This window comes from Eurypyga helias, unplaced genomic scaffold (genome assembly GCF_000690775.1).
Source record: "Eurypyga helias isolate BGI_N326 unplaced genomic scaffold, ASM69077v1 scaffold19475, whole genome shotgun sequence".
Lineage (NCBI taxonomy): Eukaryota > Metazoa > Chordata > Aves > Eurypygiformes > Eurypygidae > Eurypyga > Eurypyga helias.
In genome coordinates this window covers 284-13815 of record NW_010252264.1, presented here as the reverse complement: position 1 = coordinate 13815, position 13532 = coordinate 284, and the positions used below count along the sequence as shown (strand labels likewise).

General features: G+C 49.2%; 1 protein-coding gene across 1 annotated transcript; it reads right to left on the bottom strand.

The window, feature by feature from the left end:
- Positions 1-161: 161 nt before the first annotated feature.
- On the bottom strand, positions 162-13418 carry YDJC (YdjC homolog (bacterial)). Its single transcript, XM_010152316.1, has 5 exons — positions 13244-13418; positions 4385-4544; positions 3590-3689; positions 2552-2729; positions 162-486 (listed from the first exon to the last, which is right to left on the bottom strand). The coding sequence occupies exons 1-5, from the start codon at positions 13399-13401 to the stop codon at positions 162-164; spliced, it is 921 nt and encodes a 306-aa protein (XP_010150618.1). The 5' UTR covers positions 13402-13418.
- Positions 13419-13532: the final 114 nt, after the last annotated feature.

Below are 13532 nucleotides of genomic sequence, written 5' to 3'. Positions count from 1 at the left end.
GGGGCGCGGCCCGTGGCTGCTCCTCCGTGAACATCCCAATGCTGCTCCCAGCTCCTGTCGCCTGCACCAGGAGGTGTGACACTGGTAACGGTAGTCGGGCTCTCGGGACGTTAGCAACTGCGTAGCCTCAGCGTGAAGGTAAATGTATGTACGTTGTTGACTTAAAGGTCCTTGAATGAACAAAGCTGAATGTTCCTGGTTTTGTAATGGCTCTGCAGCTCGGGCTTAATCAGCGTCTGGAGTTCATGGAGGCGCTCCCAGGACTGTGAGAAGTCATCTGGGCCCTCCCCACAGCCGCCGACGGGTGGGATGCTGGGGTACCCCGGATGCACCATCAGTTCGATGGTCACTGTCCTGCGCTGTGGCGCTGGGGGCGCAGGCGCCTTGGCCGTGAACGCCAGGAGGGCAGCGTCGATGGCGCTCCAGATGTTACTGACAGACATGCTCTTGCCCATGGTACTCAAACCTATGTAGATGTCTGGCCACCTGTAGCCGGGGGAGGGAACACTGGGATCAGTGCTGGCCAGTTGGAAGACAATGTTAGATCCACTGGATGAGCAATCAAAACGTACAGAACATTTACGTTAAGAAAGGGGGGGGCTAAAACTTTTAACTCTAAACAAAAGCAAAACCAGAACTACAAGGTGGCGATGCATTTCCTTTCCTTATGGAGACCAGGACACCGTTTCCAGCAGCAGTTCTGGGTCTGACAGTCCCAGCGCTGCTGCTGTTGCGCTCTTGATGTGTGTGTCTCACAGCACAGGGGCTCCCTGGCATCTCTGAGCTTACAGGTGCACGTTGTTGGCACAAAAGGGAAGAGCAGAGCTAACCTGAGAAACGCCACGCTGGCAGAATGATTGATTATGGCTAGGCCAATCAAAACCTGACTAATGACCATCTCTCGGTAATAACCCTCGGCTAAGCGGACTGAAACAGAACGGAAACCACGCTGCTAACCAATCATCCTGCTAGAACCTGTCGCGGACAGAAGACAAAACGTCGTTCCTACTGGAGCCATGCAGCTGAGGACACCAGGTAGAGGCTGTTTCTTACGTAGCTTCAACCCAGCCCTTCGTTCAGGTCTGCCCACAAACCTCACTTCTTCCAGCGTGGCGTGTAGAAGCCCAGGAGGGCTGCGCAAGGGCGTGCGAGGGCAGAGTGAGGTTTGGGGAGAAACCAAGCCTTTACCGGTTTGATCAAGGAGGAGCCCAGCTGAACACAACTCTGAGAAGAGTTTACAGGACTTGGGGAAAAGTAAGTTTAACTTTTTTTACCTGAAAACTGACTAAACTTGCTGAGGCCTCGTCGCTACGCAGTAAGTAGAGTCACTCCCCCGTGTCAGAGTGAACCGTGGCTCTCCCTGGGGTCGGTACCTCTTTGCACAGGTGCCGGCACTGAGGTGCAGCCTTGGGTTCCCTGTGACTTCAGCTGACCACGCTCTTCTCCTTATCCCGGGTTTTCTTTTGTGTGAGTTCACCCCTCCTTGCCCTCCCGCAAGGCCGGAGCCGAGCTCCGTGCCTGTCCCTGTGGGGTGGTGAACAGCAGGTGCGGGGCAGCCCCACCAGTTCCTCCCTGTGCCCCTGGAGAGATGGACTGTGGAGCAGCTGTTTCTCAGAGGTAGGTCGACACCAGCCCTGCCCCTTGGGTAGCGGGGGATCCCTGGAGCGTGTGGGGCTTCCGCTGGAGTCCCCTGCGCTGTCCCTGTCCCAAACCTGCCCCAAAAGGAGGGTTTTTCTCTCCCGGTGGGCTGCTCTGCGCGTTGCTGTGCCCTGCTCGCCCTCAGAAACGGCCTGCTGCGGTACAGGCCGTGTGCTCTGGCTGGGAAGAGCAGGGTGAAACGCCAGCCTTCTGCTAGAGCTGAGAACAGCTGACGAAAACAGATCCAAGAAAATAACGTCTTCATTAGACTGAGAAAGTAAAGAAATCTGCCCCAAAGGACAGGTGGCTGCAAGGGTCTCACATGAAATGTCTTGGATCCATAAAACACTCTCTGATTTATGCGTTTTAGAAGAGTATGTTATTGGGGGAAGGGCTGAGCTTTGGGTGTGGATGCTGACAAGACTGTTTGCTTCGAGCAGCAGTCACCTGCTGGGGCACTGCAAACTCTCCCAGGTTCCTGCCTCTCCCTAACAGCAAACACTTGTTTCTCATTAGTCTCTTTCCTGCTCCTTAAACCCCTTTCTCCACTATTCCAAGGAGATTAAAAGTTACTTCTTGAAAACATTCCCCAGATTTTACTTTTAAAATTCCAGTGTGGATACAGCATTGCAGCCTCCTACAGTCCCAGGCACCAGGCTAATGCTGCTTTGCTGGAACGGCTGAGAAACATTCCCTGGAAAGAACAATCCCTTTCAGGTGCGAAGTGAGTCATCTCTGTTCCAACAAGATTTCTAAGCCCTAGTGCCCCCAGCGCTTCTGCACTCCTCCTGAACCTGCTCGTAAGGCCCAAAGTGGAAGGAGAAAGGCGGCGTTCCATTCGGAAAAGATGCTATCAGGAACCGGTAAGATCTTAAAGCTTTACTGCAGAAAGGATGAGTAGTGCCTGTCTTACCTTATTCCATGCCTTGTAAACACATCCACCGTGTTAAAAGAATCTTCTTCTACTCCCAGATAGAAGTCCATCAGGGATGGTGGAATCCAGTCGCAGTTATGAAGGCCTGGCTCGATGGGGACTCGTGTGTACTTAATCCCGTACTCCTCTAACACCTCTGCAAATACATGCCTGACCTCTGGAAGTGAAAGCAGAGGCACGTTAGTCAGGAGAGAGACAGCCAGCTCATCATGTCCCCTTAAAGCCATTAGCACAGAGAGGTCTTTCCATGTTTAAGAAAATCCCATTTGGCTTCTCTTATGATGAGACAGTTTTCTTCATCTGGATGTGATGGGAACAGTGTTCCCTCCACATCTGCTCTAAGTGCCTGGTGTCCCCTCCGTGCTGAGCCTTTAGCCCAGCAACCCCTTCCAGGGTAGTGACTCTGGTCCTGAAGCACACCGGAGGTGACTGCGCTGTCAGGAGCACGTTCATCATCAAGCCCCTGCACAGATCTGTCATCCAGAGGCAGCTGAGTGCTGGAGTGGGGAAATACGGATTTTTTTTGCCCACTCCCATCTCTGTACTACAATGTCTTTATTTGCAAAACAGCGACAGGTACTTGCCCGCCTCTAAAGTGTGCTGAGACCTACCAACAGGGATCAGTGTGGAAATGCAACTGACGGGATGGTTCTAGCACCTGAAAGAGCTACCACCTTTCCCAAGCTTAAGCATTGCAGTTTAAGCTGGCCCCGGCCTGCCTCCTTCCACGCTGATCACATCATCAGTCCTTGGAGAAGAAGGTGTAACCTGGGCCATTTGTGCTGTTAATCCCCTTGCACTGCTACCGGAAGACCCATGTCACCAAGCAGCCAGTTCGGGTGGGGGCAGGACTGTCTCCCAGGGCCCAGGTGGGAACATTCAAACTGTAATTGCAGAGCAAGTGCCTTATGGAGAGGTTTATTACCCAGACAGGGAGCAGTGGCAAGGAGAGACCCCTCTGAGCTGAGCCCAACCCTCACCGGCTTGGTGCTGGGAAGAAGAGGACTGCCCTCTTACCTGGGAGGACGTGAACGTGCTGGTGCCCATCCATGTGAGGAGGTAGGTGACCTGTCAGCTCCTGGAACAGCTCCACCTGGGCCTTCAGCTCCTGCTTCACCTGCACAGCAGAGGGTCAGAGCAAGACCTGTCAGCAGGCTGAGACTGGGAGGGTGCAAGGGGGCTGCTGGAGACCCTGCTGGCCTGTACTGGGACCTGCCCTGGGAGGCACCACGTGATAGGATGTGTAAATGGATGTGTGATGCTGCTGGGCTGCCCAGAACCTCCCCTAGGCACAGTCTCTATGGTTTTATAGAAAATCTTTATTTACAGAGAATCTCTGGGATTTTCTAAAACACACAGGCTATGTGAACATCCATTTCCCTGTCAAATGAATGGGGAAATGGGTGCTTATATCCCCTGGGCAGTTTTGATCACCTGAACATTTTCATCCTTACTCATGGGGCAAACCCAGCCCTCTCCCTAGAGAACAGAAGCCTCTCTCAAGGTGATGAAAAGCCTACTGCCTACTAACACTTCTCTGGCATTTTCCCTTTACTGATCTCCAGGTTCTTTGTAAATACCTGTTCCAGTGCCGCCTCTGTCCCCTCAGGTAAGTAGTTAGCAGGCACGGAAGCAGGGAGGGCAGAATTAGGCCAGGAAGCAGCTCCAGCTGCCCAGGCAACATAGCAAGATCCATTTCTAAGCTCACAGCTGGGACCTGGGGAAGTTCTTCAGCTGTTACGTGCCAGGAGAAGCGCAGGCTGAGCTATACCCAGAAAGCAAGTGGCATGGCTGTATGTGGCCTTCTCCTACCTCTGACATATTCAGGAGACCTTTTGATAGAGCTGTTCTGAATCCCATTTTCCCATGGAAGAATCCATGTTGGTTGAGCAGAGAAGAGTTTGTCTTGAGCAGCTCACATACAGGAGAGCCCTCGGAGAGGTTGGCGTGCAGGCCCATTGGGATGTTGTATCTGTAACAGGAAGGAAGCGTATGTTAAGTTTTGCACCTCTACCTGCCTTACCGTGGCCGCAGGGGTCGAGTGCAGTGAAAGATCTAGGCTGACCTAAGAAGTGGCGGTGTACGCGCTGGCGTACAGCTCTGTATCCCGCCTCTTCTCGAGAGGAAAGCACAGCGGCACTAAGCAGAGGAGAATGTCTCCAGCTCTCAGCCTTGTGCAGTCTGCCAAGGACCAGGCTGTGAGCACCCCCAGTTCTGTTCTCACCCTGACTCACGTGGAGAAAGCAGCCACGGGGTATCTCCGGCTAAACGCGACGACTGCAGTGAACGCTACAGCCGCGTGCTACTAGTAACTGCCCTGATGAACAGAGAAACCTGAACCTTGCAACCCTTTTCTGAAGCACCTCGTTAGCCCTTGCTAGGTATTCCCTGGAGTTGTTTGTGCTATTAACGATATTACATTTATGAGACATTTGAGTTTTACTTGACAACTTCTAAAGCTGCCCTTCAGTAGAATCCAGGCAGATAAGTGTGCCCAAGGCAGGTGTTACAGCAGCAGCGCACGCTACGAGTGTAAATGCTGTCTGACTTGAGGGGTGTCCTGCTCCCAGAGGATGCAGCTGAAATTGCCCGCAGCGGCCCCACTGGTGCGGATCATCGGGCGCTGTGCGACAAGGCTAAGCTGTGCAAAGCAGCATCTCTGAGGCACAGGGGCAGGGTTCCTGCAGGGAGGTCGGCAGTCGAAGTGTGGAGCCTTGCGAAGGACGCACAAGGGTCCAGTTGGTTCACTAGTTGCACTCTGCAACATGAACACAAAAAAAGAAAAGCCAGGTACGGAGCTGAGGTATCTGCAGAGCTCCTCTCAGCACGGGGCTGCGCAGAGTGCTGGTGTTTCCTTCTTGGGCTGCGCTGTGGGTTCCCCTGCCATACAAACAGGACCTGCAGGTGCTCAGGTTTGTGCTGTTTCATTAGCACTTCTGGAAGTCCTCAGAATCAGTGGCCAAAACGATGCTTTGAAACTCTTTCCAAGACAACCCCTGGCCTCTGGCTGACCCAGTAAGTAAATGACGGAACTGCAGTGTGCTTCTGTGCCGCCCAGTCTGAGTCATGGTGCAGAGTTAATTTCAAGGCACCAAGTCTGTGATGCTTTAAATCCTTCCCGAAATTTCTGCACAGAACTGCTAAAACTGGGCATGGTCGGTCCCTGTTACAACCACAAGGACGAAAGCAAAAGCAATCTCCATTTAGGCCAAGTGTGCAAAAACCAGATCTTCCCCTTCTGTCTGCTGCCCTGAAGCTGGCTAGTGAAGCACCAGGTTACTGGGGACAGGAGGATTGTGGATGGATTGGACCAGGTCAGAGTCATTTAGCTCCTTCAGGTGGTAAGGCTTTGGCCCTCGCAGGACTAAGTGTCTTTTTTCCTGGCTGCTCCGTGTCTTGTGCTCCAGGTGGGTGGTGTAGTCTGTTGCTAGACACTGCTCCTCCACAAACACATAAATGTTACGAGTCAGGTTGTGTGGACAGGTCTGTGAAACGAAATGAGTCCATCTCTTTCCTGTCCACTGTGTGATTAGGGAGCTTGAATGTTTGCTTAATGCAGCAAAAGGGCTTGTGGAGAGAAAGGTCCTGTCTGGCTTCTCTGATTTGGTGACTTCTCTGCAGCAGAGGCTGACTGAATAATTGATGATAAATGTTCATCAGGTTTCCATACGAGGGGCCTGAGCACGTGACGTGCACACTAGCTCTGTGCTAATACAAGAACTGGAGGGCACTGTCACTGGGAGTGGGGGCCCTTAGGCAGGCAGCTGATGGCAGAGCAGGAGGCAGCTACAGTGCAGGAGGAGTGCTGTGGCAGGAGGGCTTCCCCTCCCTCCTGTGACCTGCTGTGTACCTGCATGAGCTCACAGGCAGGGGAAAACCTGTGGTTTTGTTTTGGGTTTGGGGTTTTGGGTTTTTTTCAGAAATCCACCCCGGATTCTTCATCCTGTCTCCAGGAAGCTCTGACTGCATCAGCTGATAGCATTACTTGTACCACAGCCGCTGCTGTCTGCAAGAAAAAGGGCTCATGTGTTACCATGAATCAGCAGATGGAGGGCTGCTGGTTTTTGTTGAGCACTCTGCTTCTCATGTGTTGTGGGAGGGCAAGAAATGAACAGCTGAGCCTCTCTATGTTGTCTCCCGGGGGCATCGAATGAACCACCTCCAATTGTGCAATGCCTCAAATGCTGCGAGGGAAGCTATTTCCAGGAAAAGGCAAGCCCCTCCGACAGGTGTGGGACACCAAGGAGCCAAGCGCTGCGCTGCGTAACATTACAGCCGCTCCTCCGCCTGAGCTGAAACCAGCCCCAGAGCTGGGGAATGTGCAGAATGTGGAAGTGCAGAGAGAGCTGGCCTTGTTCTCACTGTAAGGGGAGACGCTGACTGTAACATTAGAGCATGTTTCGGAGCTTTGGCTACCGCCAGCTGAATATCTTAATAGTTTTCTCTTGGAGTTAGTCCTGGCTGGTTTGACAGACTGTCCGTGCTGAGGCATCTAAAGAGGAACTATTGGCATTTAACGGCTCTGGGATACAGGCACTGAAACCAAAACGCAGCATGTGAGAAACTTGTTCAGAAGTATTCATCTGTGAGAGATGCACAGAAGCAGGCATGCTGGGAAAGCTGTAAGGATATGGGAAGGAGGAAAACAGTGGGCACAGCAGGGTTCTGCTGCTAGGTAGTGCTTCCCTGTACTTAAATCTGTGTGTTTCCTCTGGCTGCAGTGAGCCAGATCCTCCTCCTATTGGCACCGAATGTCCTGCTGCCCGGTGTTATTCCTAACAGTCCTGACACTCCGTGAGTACTTGAAGTACTAATTGCAGTGAGATGAAAACATGAGCAAAACTTAAATCATTATGGTAGTTAGCTGGGCTGTGCCTTGGGAGACAGGGCTGCAATCGTGCTGTGGCCTGACCAGAGTCTTGGGCTTTCTGACTGAGCCAAGAGGCTGACTACTACACACACCGGACTAACTCCTGAGCGTCTCTGAACACTGAAATGCAGCTCCCGCACCCAAAGAGCGACACCAAGGCATGCTGTTATGTAGATAAGGCAGGGAGAAAAGTCAAGTTATAGGAATATCCTGGAAGGGCCCCTTTTTCAGAGGGCTACATTGTGTTTCTGCTACACAATCATACTTTATGGTTGCCCGCATCTTTCCAAAGACTGTAAAATATCTGCTGTTTTATTGGCTGAAATACCGAAGTGGAGAGCAGCAGCTTATACAGCATGTGATGCCACACTGGGGACAGAGCTCAGCTGTTGTGGGTTTGGCCTCATACCCACTGCTCTGCCAAAGCCCTTTAGAGATGGGACAGGGTGAGTTGCCAGTGAGTCTGACTGCTAATTGCTCCACCCAAGAATCAAAGTAGAAGGATTGGCCTTGAGCCCCAAGCAACAGTAGTTTCTGCAATAAAAGCACTGCAGTAACAGCTACTGTTGCCAACACAAAATGATGCTGAGGAATCTGCTCACTCTCTCTAAAATCATTTTGGTGTTTTCAAGCAGCAATGACCCTTCCACCATCTGTTTGGAGAGGCCCATGTCTAGGTGTTTGCAAAGCTGTCCCACTGCCCTGGAGAATGCAAAGAAATGGAGCAGGATTTAGCACAAGGGTCAGTTCACTCCTGATAAGCCAAAGGACTGTGTCTACAAGTGTGTGCTCCTATAGCATAAGGAGCTTTAGAGTGGGCTGTGTGTGAGCTTGTTGAGAAGAGGTTCAGGCCAGTAGCTTCTGCAGCCACTAAGGTTAGTCCATCAGTCAGCTGCTTCTGCTCAGAGGAAGTTATCTGTTAAAGCCAGCCCGGCGCTGCGGTTCTCTGCTCAGCATCTGCTGTGTGTGAGGGATACCCTTACAACAAATGCTACAAGGGGCAACAAGGAATTTAGTCTGGAAAGATTTCTGACTCGACAAACCCCAGACCAGTTATCACATAGATGAAATACAATCAGCTAAACTGCTTCCTTTTCAAGTAGTTGCTTGTTTTGCCACATGAGTGCTCTGAACAAATGTCTCTGCTGAGGCAATGGGCTTCTGTGCAGCTGCAGGCCCTGTTCATTCATTTCCTTAGCAGTAAAGGGTCCCTGGAGACTGCTACTATACTGAGTCACTCTTTAAGGTGCCCACCAGCTTTGCACATTTCTGACCTTGGTGGATGAGTAGCAGTGCCCTGGGTCCAGACCTTGTGCAGTCCCTGCCTTCCCGGGAGCAGTTGCAGTGGCTATGGGAATTATGTGATTCCCTAAGCCTGGTCCCAATTGTCTTGCTGATGGCTGCATGCCCTGGCATAAGCATAGCATTTACCCTTTTCCTTGATGGGTAAACAGATCCCACCTTCAGCATCCTGTTTGTATCCTTATCCAGGAAATTACTGGTTCATCAGGTTTCAGTCCCAGTGTGATGCAATCAAGAGCCTCATGTTAATATCTGTATCTAGACATCCTGTTCCAGTAAACATCCAAGTGTCTGAAGCCAGACAAAGCAAGGTTGTGCTTTGCACGAAAAAGCACACCCCTTAGTGTCTCCATGCTGGTGTTTTCATACTTCCCCTACCCTACCCGCTCTTCACTCCTCAGCAAACTGTACGATCTAACTGTCAGTCATCAAACAGCATCTTGTCTTAATATCTGTATCTAGACATCCTGTTCCAGTAAACATCCAAGTGTCTGAAGCCAGACAAAGCAAGGTTGTGCTTTGCACGAAAAAGCACACCCCTTAGTGTCTCCATGCTGGTGTTTTCATACTTCCCCTACCCTACCCGCTCTTCACTCCTCAGCAAACTGTACGATCTAACTGTCAGTCATCAAACAGCATCTTGTCTTGCTCCACTTTCCTGCTGGACGAAACATTCCAAAGCCTCTGCAGTGTTAAGAACTGGTACTGTAACATACCTTAGGGATGTGACTTTCTTTTTGATTACATCTTTGTATCAGCTGAAGCTCCTGTGTCCATGACCTTACATCAGCAAAAAGTGCCGCTGCCAGTAAAGATAACGTGATCTGGGATTCTATCTTAAGGCCCCACCCTTAATCCAAACACAGTTCAGCAGTGGAACTGTCTGCCTTGTGATTAACAGTCGGATAAAAGGGTGATGAGAAAGCGTGAGAGGCTTCTAGATTAGTCAGATGTTGACTGGGAGGGTCAGAATCAAGTCACAATTTACACACACATTTTGCAATTAGTGTTGATGGGAAAGGAAGTGAAAACACAGACAGCAATTAAATGTGGGTTTGTTAGATTCTTCTGTTAAATGTACCCAGATGTTGTGGGGGCTTCAGCTTTTGTGTAGCTGATGTTCAACATTTAAACTGCAAAAAACCCAGGAAGACGGAGGTTGTGGTCTAAAGTACGTCACTCTTCATCAAGTATTTGGATATAATCATCTGGAGATTGGTCCTAATACTCAGTCACAACTGAGTTGGTTGATAAAAGGGAGGTAAAATATGGTGGCAAACAATCCTTAGTTTCTCTATTTCTGCTATCTCCATATTTCTAAGGAAAAATGAAGGAATCTGTTCATTTCAGATAACAAAATAACCCTTCCAATCTCTGGGAAAGGCTCTGGAATAAGCACCAGGAAGACTGGCTGACTTCAAGGCGGGTCTTGGTAAATAGAAAATGGAGATTGTATTATGTGGATAAGCAGGAAGTTTCAGTCAGTCTATATCCCATAAAGAAAAAAGCTTTGACTTACTGAAAACCCCCTGCAATTGGAAGTGTCTCCTCCTGCCTGCTGTTCTGGTTCTGTACTGCTCTAGCCGTTGCTATCAATAGGTTTGTCATTTGGTGATGAATCAGACCTCTGCTGAAACTTCTCTTTTGCTGAAGTGAGTGGATCCCTTCTTTTAGCCCAGTTGTGGCAGCAAATTAGAAAAGCCCAAGATCCAGACCTTAGATGTTAGGGAAGGTGTTGTATTTACTCCTTGGTTTTGCAATTAGTTTGTGTTAGAGCCAATACAGGGATCTGCTGGCTACCATCGCATTTCTGCCAAGGCTTCTAATGGAAACACAGGACAACAGATGGTATGCCCAGAAGCCTGCAGAATTGTTGTGAAAATGGGGGGAAGAATGAAATTCCAGAGGAACTGTGTTCCTTTCTGAAGGATGCCGAGTCCTAACATTGCACGGCAGCACGGGGTGCTTAAGGACTGTCCTGCAAAAAAAAGTTGTCTTGTTACTAATTAGCTCTCCCTGCATCCAATTAACTGAAGACCCAGTGAGGAGAGAGTTCAAGGCCTGCAGTGACAAGCAACAATGTCACAGACAGTTAATCATGAAGCACCCAGATAATCTCCACAGGCTCCAGAAACAGCCCAACACCCTGACAGTCATGGCCCCATGTGTGCAAAAGGCCAAATCCCACAACACTGGAGTGCACCACAGGAAAGAACAAGCTACTCGCTTCAAGCCTCTTCTCTCAGCTGGTGACAGATGCAGTCCCCTGTTTACACCACTGTCAAGGCTGAAATGTCCCCTATGGCGTTAAGCATATATGCACACACGTGTGTGTATATATAGGTATTGGGGTGGAGAGAGAGAGAGAGAGAGATAGCACTTGCTTAGTTGGGTGTCTGTGGGGAAAGACAAACATGGAGAGAAAATGCAAGGCAGACTTTTATCCCATAAACCACAAAATGTTGAAAAGCCTCAACATTCACCGTGGGACGGGAAACAACACCAGGCAGGGGAAGGAGGGAATAACAGCAGCAAGGCAGTCAAGCAACAGCGATACTTTCCCATTTCTGCAGCACAAGATGAGGAGGATTCAATGACATTTCCAGTAAGTCTGACCTATTAGTGTCTGAAAAGAGTTCTGCAATAGAGGAACAAACATCTTCGGGGCGACACAAGAGTTTACACGCACAGGTGCCGGTTAAGTCCGTGTGTACTAGCAGCACCTGAAGTGGGAATGCATCAGAAGACACCCTTTTCACCAAACCTGCACATGCTTCCCCTACAAGGTGTGTAGGGCTGAACACAGCTGCAGAGAGTTACACAAATGAGGAACTGCAGAGCCTGAGCTGTTGATCTCTAGTGCTGACAGTTGTTCCCGAGGTGACCCTGCTTATATGTTCAGATATAGATTTAAATTAATTTCATTCACATTTACTGTTCAAAACTACCTCCCAAAAGAATAAAATCGTAGCAGCAGGTTGCAACTTCTGCCGTCACCTGCCCTCCAACCTGGCTTTTCACACCTGTATCAGCTGTCAGCACAAGTGTCATGACCTGGATTCAAAGATGCTCTTTAAACCTCTGATTACATGGCCTACTTTCTGGCTAGGGAAATGAGGCCAGGTGGATTCTATATTTAAAGGCTTGCTAAAGACCATGGCTAAAATAGCTGACAACGTTACCAGAGCACTGGGGCTTAAAAGGGTTTCACAGTGCCTCCATATCAGAGAGAAGTGCTGGCTTTTACGTCTTTGTTTTACATTTCATTTGTTTCATTTACTAACATTCTAGGCATCTCAACAGTGTTGTATGCTTCTGCTTCTTACCTTATCATCCCAGAGGCAGTTCCTCTCCCAGTGTTGGTGTGTAATTTCTAGCCTTTTTAACAAAAGACCAGTTTGCCACTAACACCACACCCTGGCTTTCCTGCACCACCTAACACTAAAGAAGTACCCCTAAAATCACAGCCAGAAAGGGAAGAGATACTCAAGGAGAACAAGGAGAGTACAACTCTGATGAAAGCATCCCCTGCAGCAGCTGTATTTGAAGCGTAAGGTCTCAATTATTCTAGTATCAATACGGCTCCTTTCCTTTTCTGCTTTCCTAGGTTGTTTCTCAACCCTGCTGCTCTTTCTTTCAGGACATCCTCCTGCTTCCAAGTGCCTGCCTACACTGGAGCTGAAACATTAAGCTGGCTTTTACCATCTAAATACAAGTAATACTTCCTATGAAAGGATTTGCTCAGCTAGTCCTTGAGAATGACACATTGTGCTTGATTTGCTACAGAGGCAACTGTGCCAGCAGCCTCTCCAAAGTTCAGGAAGGAGTAAAAGTGGTAGGTACAAGGCAGGTAAAAGGTATTATCCCTCTCTTTATGTATGCAGCTTTCACAAATGGATTTATCAAGACTAGAATTAATAGAAATATGGAGATGGTGCTTTAAAAAGTTTCTGGAGTGGAAAAATCAAGTTATCCACTGCTCAGATTTATAACTTAGCCCTTGCAGACCTTTCCCTGAATCTGCCATGAACCTGGCTGACACTGTGTTCAGCCTCCCTGAAATGCATCAAATAAGATTTGAAGATTTTTGCTTTTATGCTCTAATAGTTTTAGGGGTAGCAGCGTGGCCTGGGTATACAGTGTGGACTTTCATTCTAATGGTGCATCTTTTGTAAATGTGGGAAAAGAAAGTCCAACAAACCCCAATGCTACCAGCTAAATTGTGTAAGTGGAGTTCTATCCTGAGGAAAAGAAAGTGTGGTGCAGTGGCTAATAACAGAGAAAGAGCCATTATAGGCATGGTAGGCAGGTCACTGGCTGTACTGCGAATAGTCTTATCTTAGTAAATATGCCTGGAATCCACTTTTCTTTTATACCAGCCTAGGCTCTAAATATATAGTGTTTATACTGGGCTTATGGAATACTAAATTTTCCAGGCTTGGCTTTCCATTAATAGCTTGTGGAGGCTGTCCACAAAGGAGCTAAAGAAAGTAGCTTACCTCCTTGCCAGCTTGGCTGCATCTGCTGCAGCACTTCCGTTGACTAGAAGGGACACGTTAGATACCGCACCAGCCAGGAAACAGTCCACGATGCCTTGGTTTCTGCGAGGACAATAGCCAAAGTCATCTCCAGTTACTATAAGCTTCACTTGAAGCATCCTTAGAGGTCATCCCTAGCAAAAAAGGTAAAGGAGCGAAAATGGAACAGTCAGCAGTCTGCAGATCACAGGCAAACAGGAAAAGACGGGCTCAGTGGGGGCGAACCCAGTCGTGACTCAGCCCCTGAGTA